At 35.8% G+C, this 17,728-nt stretch overlaps 1 protein-coding gene across 1 annotated transcript; it reads right to left on the minus strand.

The window, feature by feature from the left end:
- Positions 1-321: 321 nt before the first annotated feature.
- On the minus strand, positions 322-17,421 carry LOC143227305 (uncharacterized). The gene is made up of 7 exons (XM_076458762.1): positions 17,280-17,421; positions 10,937-12,073; positions 7,311-7,390; positions 5,792-5,898; positions 4,004-4,269; positions 2,817-2,971; positions 322-535 (listed from the first exon to the last, which is right to left on the minus strand). The coding sequence occupies exons 1-7, from the start codon at positions 17,419-17,421 to the stop codon at positions 374-376; spliced, it is 2,049 nt and encodes a 682-aa protein (XP_076314877.1). The 3' UTR covers positions 322-373.
- Positions 17,422-17,728: the final 307 nt, after the last annotated feature.

The following is a 17,728-nucleotide window of genomic DNA, read 5'->3' on the forward strand; positions in this document are numbered from 1 at the left end:
CGATTTTAAGGAACTTAACAATGTGTGAGAAAAAGTACATTTTTCACTGAGAATACATTAAAATCAGAACACAACTCCCTCTAGAGATTCGATTAAAGAACAAATAAATCCCTAGAAACTAATTCTAGGGGGGTCTCGTTAAATTATTGCCTAGTGTACACAGAAGAAGCTGGTGAAACGTGCCATTTTGGTTTTTGTTTTTCGTTATCAATTACTCAGAAGGGTTTTGCTAATTGTGAAAACGTCTTGGCTATCTATTCCACATCGATTGGTTTGGAACTTTCTAAACGTATTCCTATCAGTTATCACATCACACTCGTGCTAACAGTATTATCCAATCAAAGCATATTGATGGTATAAGTATTAAGCAAGGTCAAGGATTGATCACACTCTCGATCCAGAGTTTGTAGGCTGTTATTTTCATGTAGACACCAGGCAGGTTGGGGCCTGCGCATTTGATGCCATGAGAAACTGTTCCAATGAGCATCCAACGTCCATCGTCCTTCTGTGTCATCAACGGTCCTCCAGAATCGCCCTTGGAATAAAAGGTCAGAGATGCATAAAAACGTTTAATTTTATGTTAGATATATTATCGTCAGTATAACTTTGAAGTATGGTTGTATCTTGCATGTACTCAAGGTAAAAAATATCGCACGTCAGTCCGTGAATACTTTCAATAAATAGAATACTGAACACAACTTAAAATGTGGTAAACAAAACACAGAAATGTTATAAAATAGAAGTTTTAAGTACCATAAATCAACGTTTTATTTGAATGTTGTAAACCTATTTATTAATATGAACTTCCGATTAGTGCAAGTTGTGTGTATAAACTGATATTGTAAATTAACCTAATAATCAGAATAACTAATTAACTGTACTTTTCTTACGTTTCTGCTTATATATATTATAATGGATCATTTGGGTACCATCGATGCTAGCGGTATTTTCGGTCATAATCCCAGTAATATCTCACGATATATTCAGCTTAGGAGACTTAGGTTAGTTCTAGATCATATATATTAAATTAACAATACAAAATAATCTTTATAATAAAACCACATAATAATAAACAATATGTAAAAAATAAAAAACATTAATAAACAATAAATAAAAATTAATGCTATTTAATGTAATAAATACTAAAACCAATAGTGTTATTAAAAGTAGCAATAAATAAACAATATAGTATATCTTTGCTTTGGGAATACAACAGTACTAGATGTCAGCTTGAATTAATGTCATATAAGAAACTTCTTTGTAAAACGTAAACTCAGAATAATATGACTGTTTTTTTTTTCCCCAATTCTCCCTGGTACGTTTTTTGACCAAAGAAAACTCATAAGTCATCCTTACTGTCTAGCGTCAGAGGCAAATAACATCTTTATTCAACATGTGCTGCTGTTTTAACACTGTCAATTTTGTACCAGTGAATTTCACATAACACAATAAAAAACGAATGTTTATGAATAAACGAAATAATAAAATATTAAAGAAATAGTATATTTATCACTGAGTAACAGCATTAGAGGACTTCAGAATATTTGTTCAATTAATATGTAAATGGCGGAGCTCACTGAAAGCTTAGTACATCAAGTAGACGTTAGCATTGGTAGCCTACTTCCCTTATTATTATAAGACACACGATTTCTGACTGCGGACAGTTGTCGTTTTCCGAAGCTAGCCTCAATATACGACAATAGTTCGCAAACCCTTTGGGGATTCACGAAATGTTTTTGAGGGGTTTCGAAAAACAGCCATTCCACCGATTAGATTATAACTTTAACATAAGACTCTTCATGAGAAATTGAAAGGTGAGGGAAGGTGCGTATTTCTGAGTGTTTTTAAAATGAAATCGCCTGTAAGTGTTGTTTTTAGTGCTAAAATGAAAAACACGTTTAGGCTTAACGAGTGTGATACGAGTTACGAAAGTGAAATCCTGGAAGGCTATAGTTGTTTTCATAATGTAAAGGCCCGGCATGGCCAGGTGGAATAAGGCATTCAGAATCCCTGTCGCGCCAAACATGCTCGCCCTTTCAGCCGTGGGGACGTTATAATCTGACAGTCAATCCTACTATTCGTTGGTAAAAGAGTAGCCCAAGAGTTGGCGGTTGGCGGTGATGAATAGCTGCCTTCCCTTTAGTCTTACACTGCAAAATTAGGTACGGCTAGTGCAGATAGCTCTCGTGTAGCTTTGTGCGAAATTCCAAAACAAACATAATGTAATAAAATTAATAATAAATAGTGTGTAATAAATGTGTCGTAAGGAAAACAAATTTTATGTTTCCGAGATCAATGTATGGAAAATACTTATCTTTAGAAGGGGATTAGTGAGATTTGATATTTTCATGAGGGGAGTTCGCAGGGTACTAAACCTCCGGAACCTCTGGTGTACAGCAACGTTTAAGTTTTACAAAAAACAGAACTGTTTCTCAGAACGGCTGGTATAAGTAACAACACTTTTATTGATAGAGAACAACGTTTCGACCTTCCTAGGTCATCTTAACCTGAAGATAACCCAACAATGTCGAAACGTTGTTATCAATAAAAGTGTTAATACTCATACCACCTGTTCTGATATATATATTTTTTTACTTCAAATGGGTTTCTCGTCATCAAAAATAAACAGAACTGTTGAGTTGAGAATGGTATTCATATATTAAACGTTGTGTTTTCTGATTTATCAGTGAGCGTTTCTCAGTTTATTTTTGAAGGTCTGAGGACGAGGATACAAATATGGACGACTACTTGAAACACAAGGTATTTAATGGATGTCTTTGACACAAAAAAGACAAAAATATTTAAACAGAACTTACTTCACAAGAGTCCTGTCCTCCTGTCTCGTATCCAGCACAAATAAAAGTGTTCTTTATTATTTTGTCGTGGCCACTATGAAGGAACATTTCTTGACACTTACTGTTTCCAATTATTGGTACTTTTACGTACTGTAAACGTTTTGGAACAGGACCATCTAAATATTTAAAATTATCATATAATGAAATATTGTATGTTAATCATGGCTACTTCAAAGTCAAATGAAAAGAAAACACCACATGTAATATTGAAAATTCTGATATTATTTTCACGACGTGACGTTACATATAATAATAGAAAACACGGATATTTTACAAGGCGTGACACTACATCTAAACAGAAAACAGATAATTCCAAGAGGTGACATTACATATAATAATAGAAAACACGGATACTTTCATGGCGTGACACTACATCTCAACATACAAAAATACATATATTTTCATGACAAGGAACAACTTTAACTGCAGAAGTGTACCCAAGCAGAATGATTAGTAAAGTTTTAGGTATTACATATGTAGTTTTGTCTGACAAAATCTATAGAACTAATCATTATTTATCCAAGTAACGGATATATATGTATATATAAACATAAACATAATTCACAGACATTAACGACGTTCAACACAGAATTCTATAAACGTGCAACATGCCTGTGAGGTCTTCCCATAACCAACTGTGACGTCTGTTGTAACGTTAATTTAAATTCAGTCTGTTTAAGATTTCCTGTTCAGTTCACCCTAAAACAAAACTGAGACAGAAATTTTTGTTTACTGTGACAAGACTCGTCTTTGTAATATTAAAACTAAAATCACCATGGAAGTCCTTCATCCAGCCTGATACAAAAACTGTCTCCTCTGTGAAGTTCTCTCATCTCGTTGCGTGTAACGAGACTTATCTTTGTAATGCTAAAACTAAACATTATGTTATATGTTAAAACTGAAATCACCATGGAAGTCCTTCATTCAGCCTGTTACAAAGCTGTCTCCTCTGTGAAGTTCTCTTATCTCGTTGTGTGTAACGAGACTTATCTTTGTAATGCTGAAACTAAACATTATGTTATATGTTAAAACTGAAATCACCATGGAAGTCTTTTTCCTCATCTTTATACAAAAGATGTCTCTTCTGTGAAGTCTCAGCTTGTTACGTATGGCAAGACCTATCTTTATAATACTAAATCTGCAATTACCATGGAAGAGCTTTCCCCAGCCTGAGACAAAAGCTGTCTTCCCAGTAAAGTCATCTCCACTCTCAGGAAGACAGATTGGGACGATGTGAGGCTGAAACCTGACTGGTGTCTCCAGTTCCAGAAGTGCTAAATCATTTTCAAACGATTGCGTGTTGAAATTTCTGTGAACGATAATTTTCTTCACATTTTTCACCACAGGTTTCAAAGATTCAAAATCACCTCCGAAATCGTGTTCTCCTAACACAACCACAAGAGAAGCTAGAACCCTGAAAAGTAAGTTGTGTTTCACGATCATAGAATAATCTAATATTTGTGAAAGTGTTAAGGTAAAACACCATTTATTTATATAATTATAAAACGCATGCCGGAACACAAAATTCCACTTTCTAAGATGGCACTAAATATTTAGTTAGATAATTAAACGTGTTATTTTTTTTAAAAAGGCTCATAAGTAACATAAAACATTTATGCCGTATCTAATATTATTTAAATATAACTAATTTTAAATAATTTTAGCAGTAGAAATATTAATAGAAAATACATTATTGTATTTTCAGTACAGATATAAATAGAATGGTGATGATATATAAGAACAATAGTCTAACTAAAGTCTTCGTAAATGTAGGACTAACCTAAATTCCTAAGCTAGCCGAATCTCGGGTGATATTATTGGGATTATGGCCGACATTATCGATAATAGCGAGTGTACCCAAATGATGAGGCAAAGTATTCTTATCATTATAGGCCTTATTCACCTCTTGTGTAGTTTGGTAATCGTAACTAGATTCGTTAATCTATCGATCACTTATTAGTTCTGATTTATATTAGTTAACCTGCTTAATAGTTACATCTCGGGTTTGAAAAACTGTATGGCTGTTTATCTTAAACAGGTACATTTGGTGAATGGTAGCAATCTATTAAGGTGTATTACGAAAAAAAGCACAACTTCTTTAACAATTTCGTACACGCCCATAAAACGTCATTTAGGCATAGAGTACATTTTCGGAAATATTTGTATTTACAATGCTGTATCAACCTTCCGAGTGGGGGCGCCTTATTCTTTAGATAAACGTAACATGTTAGGAAAGTACAACAAGTTGCCAAATATGTAATATTATTTTTTATTAGTTGATTGTTTTGAAAGACACATTATTTTTGTTTGTTTTCAGTTATGCACAAAACTGCGTAATGGGCTATCTGTGGTAGACATACCACGAGTATCGCCTTCAGACTTGTCTGAAGCTGCGCCTCTGGGGATAGAGCCCCTATATCATTCCATTGAACTTACGACACATTACATACTATGTGTATAAATAATTCAGTACATTTTCAAATCTCAGGCATTGTTCTACACATCCGGTTCTTTTACACTTGAAACAAGTAAAATATTTCGTTTAGTTGGATGTTTACTCCGCTAGTACTCTGATGTATCAAAATATCCAAACAAAAGATGTTATCGAAACCACAGGTTGTGTAGAACACGTTTACTACGCGAAAAAAAGTAGTTTGTTTCGCACAAAGCTACACGAGGGCTATCTGCGCTAGCCGTCCCTAATTTAGCAGTGAAAGACTAGAAGGAAGACGGCTAGTCATCACCACTCACCGCCAACTCATGAGCTACATTTTTACCAACGAATAGTGGGATTGACCGTAACATTATAACGTCCCCCCGGCTGAAAAGGTGTTTGGTGTAACTGGGATTCGAACCTGGGACCCTCAGATTAAAAGTCGAGTTCCTTAACCACCTAGCCATGCCATTAAATATAATAATAACAAAGTAGTACTTACCCTGGTTGGCAGTGAGCTGCTGTTATCACGTATTTGGAATTTAGTAAGACACCTCCACATTTATTCTTTAGAAACAGTCCCAGCCAAGTTGATTCCTTCAAAAGCACCTACACAATAACCATGATTACAATATTGTTATCATAGCACCATTATAATAATATTACAATACGTATAGTATATGTTATCACTATTAACCTGTAGGTTTAAAGATAAATAGCTACTGTAATCTGCGCTGTCGCAGCTACTGAATTGTAGGTCTTAAAAATTGAAATCTAAAACACCTAGCGGCGAAGTTATTGCGACATCAAAAAAGCGGCTGTTCCTCTTATAACCTCTTTTAGCATTGTTATTCTCGGTTTGATCTCAACATGATTTTAACATGTTTATCGAGCTTAGACTTAGTAGTTGGTATGTCTGGACTGTCAATCCGAGTGTTCACAGCTCGTTTCCGCGAAAACGCACTCCGCACGTTGGAGATGTGAGTAACGGTCAAATCGCACTATTCGGTCAGACTACATATAGCTCAACAGTTGGCGGGGGGCGCTAGCCGCTTTCACTGTACTGTTGCAGTTCAGTATTAGGAACGGCCATGTGTAGGTAGCACTTCGCGTATTTTTGTGCTAAAGTATTGAACGTAATTTTAAAAACAAGCTACGAATCCATCAATTAATTTACTTTAAATACTAAAAGTAATGCTTTTGTATCTCGCCTTTCATGTCTTATTAGTTATGACTCTCTACTCGCAGTGTGCGAGTCACGTGCTCACAGTCCGTCACTTAACACACTCGTCCTTTTAGTCGTTGGGCCGTCATAATGTGACAGTCAATCCTACCGTTTTATGGAAATAAGTTGGCGGTGGACAGTGTCGAATAACTCTTTTGCTTTTAGTCTACCACTTCAAAATTAAGGAAGGCTAGTTTTGTGCGAAATTCATCAAACAAACAAACAAGTTCTCGTATGAAAACCTTGTTATTTTCATCGCCATGTAAGTATTCACGACATATTTATCGTTGACGTGTTACCCTCAGTCCTGAGCTTTTTAACTTGAACTTGTGTTCCAATTAGCCTGAAGAGATATGTACTAAGTGAAACAAACAGAATAAATGTAAAATACTATTACTGTACATTCATGAAAATCCCTAGGGTATTAGATAAAGATTATAGGGCTTGAAAATATAATAGGCTTAATACTAATATCTTATTACAAGTATAATTACAAACACTATAATTCGTATTAAATCACTCATCTGTCATGGCCACTTTCTGAAATAAGCGTTATGACCACTAATAATTGTACAATCTGGACATCACTTACCTGTCATGGCTACTTCCTGAAATAAGTGTTATAACTAGTAACAATTCTATCATCTGGACACCACTTACCTGTCATGGCTACTTCCTGAAATAAGTGTTATAACTAGTAACAATTCTATCATCTGTACACCACTTACCTGTCATGGCTACTTCCTGAAATAAGTGTTATGACCACTAACAATTCTGCCATACGGACACCACTTACTTGCCAAGGCCACTCTCCAAAGTAAGCGTTACGACCTCCAACAATTCTACCGTACGGCCTTAACGACCTGACCCCACAGTCTAAAAGGGATAAAAAAAAAGTGAGCAGTGAAATAGGCTGTTAGTAGTTAAGTATCAAGATATTCTAACCGTATTCACTTAATTTCCAAGACTTTATGCCTTTGTTAAACAAGGTGTTACCATGTACTGTTCAAGAACTTGTTGATCAGTGTAACTTGCACAACTAAAACTATAATACTATATGGTTACCACAATGATTTTCTGTTTCTGAAAATGTTGCAACCTAAATAGCATAAGATGAGGATTAGTTCTAAACTATTTTACATCGTTATTGATGGTTAAAAGAATAATCACTTCCTTTTTTATATAACTTATATCTTTTGTTTGTATCTTAATATCATTGAGTCGAATAAGAAAACATTCCCACAAATATCTGAAAAATATTCATAGTACGTTTTAAGGGTCAGGCGCAGGGTAATGGTTCCATATCAGCTTGTGGGTTTAGGAATCGAGATGTGATGCAGCCTTAACTGCACAGTGGGTGTGTTATAAAAGTAACAGACAATGCCACGATTAAGTTCAAAGAACCGGACAAACCTAAGATTATGATGTTGACTGACTGGTTTTCATATGCTCATTTTGGAACATCTAGGCCTAAATACCAGGAAGTCTCTGATTTGACTGGTTTAACCCACATGCTAATAAGGTGTCTTCTTATTTTAAAAAATCCAAATCCATTTTTATAGTGATGCACTTTTAATAAGCCCAGTATTTTCCTTTTTAAAAAAAGAACATCAAAGCTGAATAATCCTCAATTAGGAAAGAGAGAGAAATGCCCTAGAAATGCTTTCAAATACAGAACTTAAAAACAAAACAACAATAAAAGGGCTTCAACGAGCCACTGGAAGACTTGTTTGTTTGATTTTCTTATAGCAAAGCTACACTGGGGCTATCTGCTGAGTACACGGAGGGGAATCGAATCCTTGATTTTAGCGTTGCAAATCCGTAGATTTACCGCTGTACCCGTGAGGAACCCGCTAGAGTCCCTAAAAGGTAGTTTTATAAAACTAAATGCATGGATAAAATATGAGATTCATTCAGATTCTTTTGTGGTAATTTTGTTTCAAAAAATAGCAGGATTAAGATATCTTTGGACAATAACAAACCGAAAGAGAAATTGGATATTGTTTTAACCTTTTCTTTAAACTTCTTAAATAATGTTTTCGATAACTAGAGTATTTAAAAAAATTTCGGCTGAAATGTAAATATTTGTGTTTATTTGAAGTTTAGGACAAGGCTATACAATGGACTCTCTGTACTCGGTCTTCTGTACTCTGTACTTTTTTCACAAATTAACGTTTTCTTGTTTCTGTTTTATTTTTTTCCCGTAGTTAACAACGTTAGTAACGGAAAATGTTTGGATTTGCAGGACTATATAAAAATGGAAGATGGATTAATTAATTATTTGTTCGCTTAAGCCATTAAAACTATCTGTCACATTCCCTAGTTTTGAACTACTGACCACAGAGACGTGACCAGTCGATAGCACTCATGGCCAACTCTTGGGTTCTTTTTACCAACTAATAGTGGGATTAATATACACATAATGACTCTTCCACACTTGAAGGGAAGGAAATGTACGGTGCTGGGTTGCGATCTCGAGACCCACAGATAACGAGTCAAACGTCCTAGCTTACAGCCAGAACCTCGACAGGTTAAAATAAAAGGTTGTTTGAAGTTAAGCACAAAGCTACACAATAGGCTATCTGTGCTCTGCCCACTACCACTATCGAAAACCAATTTCTAGCGTTGTAAGCCTGCAGACATACTGGTGTGCCAGTGGGAGGCGATTTTTTTTTTTAGATTGGTTTGGTTTGTTTTGAATTTCGTCCAAAGCTACACGAGGGCTATCTCTGCCAGCCATCTCTAGATTAGCAGTGTAAGGCTAGAGGGAAGGCAGCTAGTCATCACCATCCACCGCCAGCTCTTGGGCTACTCTTTTACCAACGAATATGACCGTCACATTATAACGTCCTCACGGTTGAAAGGGCGAATATGATTTTGGTGTGACGGAGATTAGAATTCGCGATTCTAGGATTACCAGTCGAGTGCCTTAACCACCTGGCCATGGCGGTCCTTTTTTAAGGACAATTTTTTTACAATTTAATATATTGTAATTGAAGGTATCTGACCTTTACTTTCACTGGAATTAATCACCTTGCAAGCTACACAATGTGCTATCTGTGCTGTGCTCACCACGAGCATCAAAACCCGGTTTCTAGATGTGTGAGTCCGCAGACATACCGCTATGCCATTAGGGGGCAGAATGTAATTGAACAGAAATGTCGACACGTCGATAAGTGGAAATCTGTAATTGTATTCTACTAGTGCAAATGACAATGTATAATATAATTTCTTTCTAAAAATATTAAGATGTGTCGAAAAAGAATTGTCATATTTTTCATCTGCACCATCAATTGACAAAAGTCTGTGTGTATCTGTCCGTTTATAGTTGGCAAAGTGATGGACTAATTGTCATCAGATTTGTTATAGCCACTTAGATGTCCAAGGAAATGACATAGGTTGGTTAGGCCTTCTCGCCTCTACCCCCTCGTCTGGTTATCCCAAGGGTAATAATTCTTCCTCATGTGTTATATATTTTAATAATTGGCGAGGCGCAAAACTGGTTGTCACCAAAACTTGCATCTACCTTATGTCCCACAAAGAGTGCCATGGGGTCGTCATTCGAATCTTTTCTGTCTCACCCCTAAGGCCTTTGTAGTTTTCCCTGCACGTTGACTGTTTGTTTGCTTTTTAATTCACGCAAAGATACACGAGGGCTATCTACCCTAGCCGTCCCTAATTAGGCAGTGTAAGACTAGAGAGAAGACAGCTAGTTATCACCACCCACTGACAAATCTCGGGCTATTCTTTCACCAACGAATAGTAGGATTGACCGTCACATTATATAGTGCCCGCACGGCTGAAAGGGCGAGCATGTTGGTGCAACGGGGATTCGAACCCACGATCCTCAGATTACGATTCGAGCGCCTTAATCACCAGGCTATGCCGGACCACCCTGCACGTTGAAAGGGGCTCAAACAACATTTTAAGTGCCCACACGTGTAAATTAATAGCCCTGAACTAATAAACTGTTTCGGAAAAAAATCGATTTTCATGCTAGCGTTTCCTGTTCTTTCCAAACGCTAGATAATTTATAACAGGACAGTTCCTAAGATGTCAGAGTTACAGGATCATATTCAATAGCTGTATAACGAATTAGATAAGACAGAACCACCTGGTGGGATAATCACCTTCTTATCGTTCACTTTTGTGTCATCAATCTGGAGATAGGTTGATATTATCAAACTTCAGTCCAAAATTAGTCATTTCGTTTTACCTATTGTTATTTTAATAACGTGTTTTAATTCGTTAAGTTTGATTAACAAGAAAGGGGAACTGGTATATGTTAAACTTATGACTTTTTCTGCCATATTTGACAATATTTTACAATATCTTACTAAACACGGCGGTGAGTAATTTATTTTGGTTCGATACCTTTCAAGTGATCCACGTGCTAATATAAGGCACCGAACATGTAATTACCTTTCCTGTAGTCCCATTGTTGCTTGGCTGTCATTAAAGGAGTTACTCTACTTGGAAGAGTGCTTGACGTCACTTTCATAATGTTTGTTGCCTTTGGTGAGGTGTTTTGACTCACAATGTCCGAATTAAAGGGAAGTTTGGTGCTGACGTCGGTGTTGGTATCAACTTGTGTTGCTGCTTCTATATGCGGTCTTGATGTATCGCTGATCGTTTCGTAGTAATACTTTTCAGAAGTTAGTTTTGTGCTGACTTCGACCAGAGTTTCTTCTGCTTCTAGCTGATCCAAAATGGACTGGACCCCCGCAATTGGAACATCATGGTTAAGTGGGGTTAAAGTCGTTATCTGTGTAGCTGAGAGTATCTTGTCAGTAGAAGATGTAGGGATAGTTTCCTCTTGAAAAGCTGGAGATGTGACGGTGTTCTCGAGCCTAGTGCTAGAAGCCAAAATTATGTCTTTATCGTCAGAGTCGCAGGGGTTTAAATTATCCACTACAGTATTGTTTCTACTGATAACACTTTGAGTTACATTAAAATCGTTTAATTTTGTGTTCAACTCTGGCTTGGTAGACGTACGAGAATAGGCAAGACTCACACTTGACGTTGTCACCATTGTATTGGTAGCATCATAAACGGTAGCAGTGCTTGTCTTTGGAGCAGAAATTTCGTTATGAGGTGTGAAACTGGTGAAATGGTGATTGTCTACAGACTGATAGGGGGTTGGAGATAGTGAAACTAGACCTTGGCTTGTAGTACCATTCTTTATAACATGTTGGGTCTCGACAATGGGTTTTTGTTTTACAGTATTTGCAAGACTAGAAATGGTATTAAAAGTCTCTTGTTGGGTATGTGGCCACCTAACGGTGGGCGTTGTACTTAATAGACTAAATAGAGCACTACTGCCATCTAGTGGTTCATGTGTCGTGTAATGATGCCCGCTTGAAGATGATGCTACATTTTTTATTGGTTCCTTCGTTACATTCGATGACGGTAGTTTACAACAGGTGAGATAGAAAAAACCGTTAGTACAAGTAGAGAGTAATACGCCATCTTTGTTAATGCAGTTCCACTTGAAAATACAAACTCCTGAATTACCACTGGCGTCTTTACATGTTTTCTTAAGAAGGTTCAGAGTTTTCCCTAAGTAAATAAAATAAATACAGTAAAATTAACGTAAAAATGCTCTCTTAAATATAGAATCAGACCTTAATCATTCAGCATCAACTCTGACTACGGAAACTTGCATCAAAATAAGCTTTATGATGTTCTAATTTGTGAGCTAAATCAATTTGGTCATTCAGCATCAACTCTGACTACGGAAACTGACATCAAATAGTGCGAAATCGTCGTCAAAGTTTTGACACCACTATTAAGTACGTAAAACTGAAAAATAATTCAAATATTATCACATATTTAATAGTGTACACGGTGTATGACTCAGTGTTAAACCAAGTGTTATTTATATGCATCAGTGTACACTCTGCATGACTCAATGTTTACTCACTTGAGTTATTTATGTGTATCAGTATAAACTCTGTATGAGTCAATGTTACCTCAAATGTTATTTCTATGTATCAGTGTACACGGTGTATGACTCAGTGTTAAACCAAGTGTTATTTATATGCATCAGTGTACACTCTGCATGACTCAATGTTTACTCACTTGAGTTATTTATGTGTATCAGTATAAACTCTGTATGAGTCAATGTTACCTCAAATGTTATTTCTATGTATCAGTGTACACGGTGTATGACTCAGTGTTAAACCAAGTGTTATTTATATGCATCAGGGTACACTCTGCATGACTCAATGTTTACTCACTTGAGTTATTTATGTGTATCAGTATAAACTCTGTATGAGTCAATGTTACCTCAAATGTTATTTATATGTATCAGTGTACACGGTGTATGACTCAGCGTTAAACCAAGTGTTATTTATATGCATCAGTGTACACTCTGCATGACTCAATGTTTACTCACTTGAGTTATTTATGTGTATCAGTATAAACTCTGTATGAGTCAATGTTACCTCAAATGTTATTTCTATGTATCAGTGTACACGGTGTATGACTCAGTGTTAAACCAAGTGTTATTTATATGCATCAGGGTACACTCTGCATGACTCAATGTTTACTCACTTGAGTTATTTATATGTATCAGTGTACACGGTGTATGACTCAGCGTTAAACTAAGTGTTATTTATATGTACTAGTGTACACTCTGCATGACTCAATGTTTTTAATCACTTGAGTTATTTATGTGTATCAGTATAAACTCTGTATGAGTCAATGTTACCTCAAATGTTATTTCTATGTATCAGTGTACACTCTGCATGACTCAACCTTAAGTAAAACACAATAATGGATGCCCACGTAACTTATCTAATTTTCTTATTCGTTTTCATTTCACCATTTTCTTGTAGGCCATCATAATATCACATTTTAAGAATTTTTCCACATCTATATATGCTGCCATATTTTCACATTTTTAATTAAACCATATTCGTAAAGGATTTCACAGTTACATTTTTTTTTCTTCAAATTTCACGAAAAACTGATTTTAAGTTTGCAAGTTTGTAGCAAGACATTTCTCTTTATTTTCAGCCTAATATTTAAGTAACGATACGAAAAGAGTTTTGCCACAATTGAATGAAGATAAAGATATAATTGCAACTGGTTTAGCGAGAAGTTTCTTAAGCATCTGAGAAGTTTATAAGCACGTGCAAAACAGAGAAAGTCCAAAATTTATAAAATGATGTTGGGTGAAACTTATGGACGGTGTAGAAAACGATTATTGTACTTTAGGCATCCAGTAGCTCAGCGGTAAACTTTAGGGATTAGACCCTGAGACTCGTGTTTCGATGCCCGTGGTAATTACAGCACAAATACTCCATTGTATAGCTTTGCTCTTAACCACAAACAAAGAAGCAGTGATTTAACCTGTTCTGCTCTGTTTCTGATAACACTGGTTATTTTGAGTTCAGAGTCAGTTATTACACGTGTTAGAAAATAAAACAACAACAACAAACCATTTTGAAGTTACTTTAATGTTCTAGAATGATTAAAGTTCTGAAGGCGTGAAGAAACGAAGCTAAGAGCCAAAATTCGCACGACAGAATTATTACAAAACCTACACAGCATATCGAACAAGAGACATGTGAAAGAAAACCGAAACCTTTGGCATGAATGCACTCGACTGCATTAGACGCTACTTTTAGGAATGTTCACTCACATGAAAATCCATTGATTAAATAATGAATTATTATTTTTTGCTCATAATACAAGGAGATGCAAAGGCATAACAAAGTTTCACGTACATAGATTTTCTTAGTAAAACAAACTTGTCTCAGTACTTGGCTAATAATCACGAAGAGAAAAGACGAAATAAGAGCGACTTGTCAGAATAGCATGTTTACCAGATGTTACGAAAACGTTAACTCAAACGGTGAGTCGAGATTGACTGTTGTCATAAGATTCGTGTCCGAAACGTACCAGCTGATCATTTCTCTCCTTTATTTAACTTTCTATCACAATGTAAGATTCAACATTAACTCAAATATAATCACGTCTGTACCACAGTACTATATGTAAAATTCAAAATTAACTCAAATATAATCACGTCTGTACCACGATACTATATGTAAAATTCAACATTAACTCTAACGTTATCACACTTGTATCACACTACATACACACCATGTGAGATTCAACATTACCTCAAATATAATCACGTCTGTACCACAGTACTATATGTAAAATTCAAAATTAACTCAAATATAATCACGTCTGTACCACGATACTATATGTAAAATTCAACATTAACTCTAACGTTATCACACTTGTATCACACTACATACACACCATGTGAGATTCAACATTACCTCAAATATAATCACGTCTGTACCACAGTACTATATGTAAAATTCAACATTAACTCAAATATAATCACGTCTGTACCACGATACTATATGTAAAATTCAACATTAACTCTAACGTTACCACACTTGTATCACACTACATACACACCATGTAAAATTCAACATTAACTCTAAATTTATCACATTTGTATCACACTACATACACACCATGTAAAATTCGACATTAACTCTAACGTTATCACGTTTGTATCACACTACATACACACCATGTAAAATTCAACATTAACTCTAAATTTATCACATTTGTATCACACTACATACACACCATGTAAAATTCAACATTAACTCTAGCGTTATCACGTTTGTATCACACTACATACACACCATGTAAGATTCAACATTAAATCTAACGTTATCACGTTTGTATCACACTACATACACACCATGTAAGATTCAACATTAACTCTAACGTTATCACGTTTGTATCACACTACATACACACCATGTAAGATTCAACATTAATTCTAACGTTATCGCTTTTGTATCACACTACATACACACCATGTAAAATTCAACATTAACTCTAACGTTATCACGTTTGTATCACACTACATACACACCATGTAAAATTCAACATTAACTCTAACGTTATCACGTTTGTATCACACTACATACACACCATGTAAGATTCAACATTAACTCTAACGTTATCACGTTTGTATCACACTACATACACACCATGTAAGATTCAACATTAAATCTAACGTTATCACGTTTGTATCACACTACATACACACCATGTAAGATTCAACATTAACTCTAACGTTATCACGTTTGTATCACACTACATACACACCATGTAAGATTCAACATTAACTCTAACGTTATCACGTTTGTATCACACTACATACACACCATGTAAGATTCAACATTAACTCTAACGTTATCACGTTTGTATCACACTACATACACACCATGTAAAATTCAACATTAACTCTAACGTTATCACATTTGTATCACACTACATACACACCATGTAAGATTCAACATTAATTCTAACGTTATCGCATTTGTATCACACTACATACACACCATGTAAAATTCAACATTAACTCTAACGTTATCACGTTTGTATCACACTACATACACACTATGTAAGATTCAACATAACGTTATCACATATGTTTGAATGTATATATTTAAGCCTTAATGTTAACAAAACATAATTTACTTAGAGAATGCCAGTTGAATAGAACACATTTTTCTCACGTGTGAGTGTTAAACGCGAGAACAACAGACCAAATAATTACAAAAGGATACGCTCTGAATGATAAAGGATAAAACAGAAGTTAAATATTAAAGAGTACAGGAGTTTCACAGTGAGTACCTGTCGGAAAGTTACGGAGGTAAAAATTCATGTCATCTAGGTGGATGACTAAATATTCTCTGCATTTCGACATTTTGTTCTGTCGTTAGTAAATGTTAAGTATTCTTGATTAAATGCCAAACTGTAGTTGTAAAAAGTCATTTTAGATTAATAATTGAGGCAACGTTCCATAAGATTTCAGCTAGTTTGAATGATACCATTAATATACCAGAAAATTTGAGTCGATATAATAATTAGTTTGTTTGTTTTTGAATTTCGTGCAAACCTACACGAAGGCTCTCTGCTGCAGCCGTCCCTAATTTAACAATGTAAGACGAGTTGGAAGGCACCCATCGCTAAATCTTGGGCTCCTCTTTTACCAACGAATAGTGGGATTGACCGTCACATCATAATGCCCCCACGACTGAAAGGAGGAGCATGTGACGGAGACTCTTAGATTACGACCCGAGCGCCTTAACCACCAGGCCATGCCGGGCCTATAATAATTAGAGATGGTCAATTACATTTAATAATTACAAATAGAACGATTTAAAGCAGTGGTTGTTGCAGACATGGGCCTTGGTATCAAGGGTTACTTGTTTATCATCAATATACGCGCTTCACTGCGAATACCAAGCCAGTAGAAAGTCTAATGTTGTGTAGGGTGTAGTTATGACCATGTAACAGCTTTTTCATACAAATAATATTCAGATATCAAGATTATTAAACGATATAAAGGACTCAAACCTTGAATTATCTGAATGGAAGCAAGAAAATGTACACACTAGAATGTTTAGAACAGGAATGGACATGATACCACACAACAACAATATTCCGTGAGCATGATACCACACAACAACCATATTCCGTGAGCATGATACCACACAACAACAATATTCCGTGAGCATGATACCACACAACAACCATATTCCGTGAGCATGATACCACACAACAACCATATTCCGTGAGCATAATACCACACAACAACCATGTTCCGTGAGCATGATACCACACAACAATCATATTCCGTGAGCATAATACCACACAACAACCATATTTCGTGAGCATGATACCACACAACAACTATATTCCGTGAGCATAATACCACACAACAACCATGTTCCGTGAGCATGATACCACACAACAACCATATTCCGTGAGCATGATACCACACAACAACCATATTCCGTGAGCATGATACCACACAACAACCATATTCCGTGAGCATAATACCACACAACAACCATGTTCCGTGAGCATGATACCACACAACAATCATATTCCGTGAGCATAATACCACACAACAACCATATTTCGTGAGCATGATACCACACAACAACTATATTCCGTGAGCATAATACCACACAACAACCATGTTCCGTGAGCATGATACCACACAACAATCATATTCCGTGAGCATGATACCACACAACAACCATATTTCGTGAGCATTATACCACACAACAACCATATTCCGTGAGCATGATACCACACAACAACCATATTCCGTGAGCATATATACCACACAACAACCATGTTCCGTGAGCATGATAC

This window comes from Tachypleus tridentatus, chromosome 9, assembly GCF_004210375.1.
Source record: "Tachypleus tridentatus isolate NWPU-2018 chromosome 9, ASM421037v1, whole genome shotgun sequence".
Lineage (NCBI taxonomy): Eukaryota > Metazoa > Arthropoda > Merostomata > Xiphosura > Limulidae > Tachypleus > Tachypleus tridentatus.

What these genes read in the sequence shown, in the direction of transcription:
- LOC143227305 (XM_076458762.1), bottom strand. Translation starts at nt 17,421, where the DNA reads ATGGTTGTTGTGTGGTATTATGCTCACGGAATATGGTTGTTGTGTGGT. An exon ending in TTGGAGAGTGGCCTTGGCAA is followed by an intron (nt 5,899 to 7,310) that starts GTAAGTGGTGTC and finishes GTTATTGTGTAG; the next exon opens with GTGCTTTTGAAGGAATCAAC. An exon ending in GCAGCTCACTGCCAACCAGG is followed by an intron (nt 4,270 to 5,791) that starts GTAAGTACTACT and finishes CTTACTTTTCAG; the next exon opens with GGTTCTAGCTTCTCTTGTGG.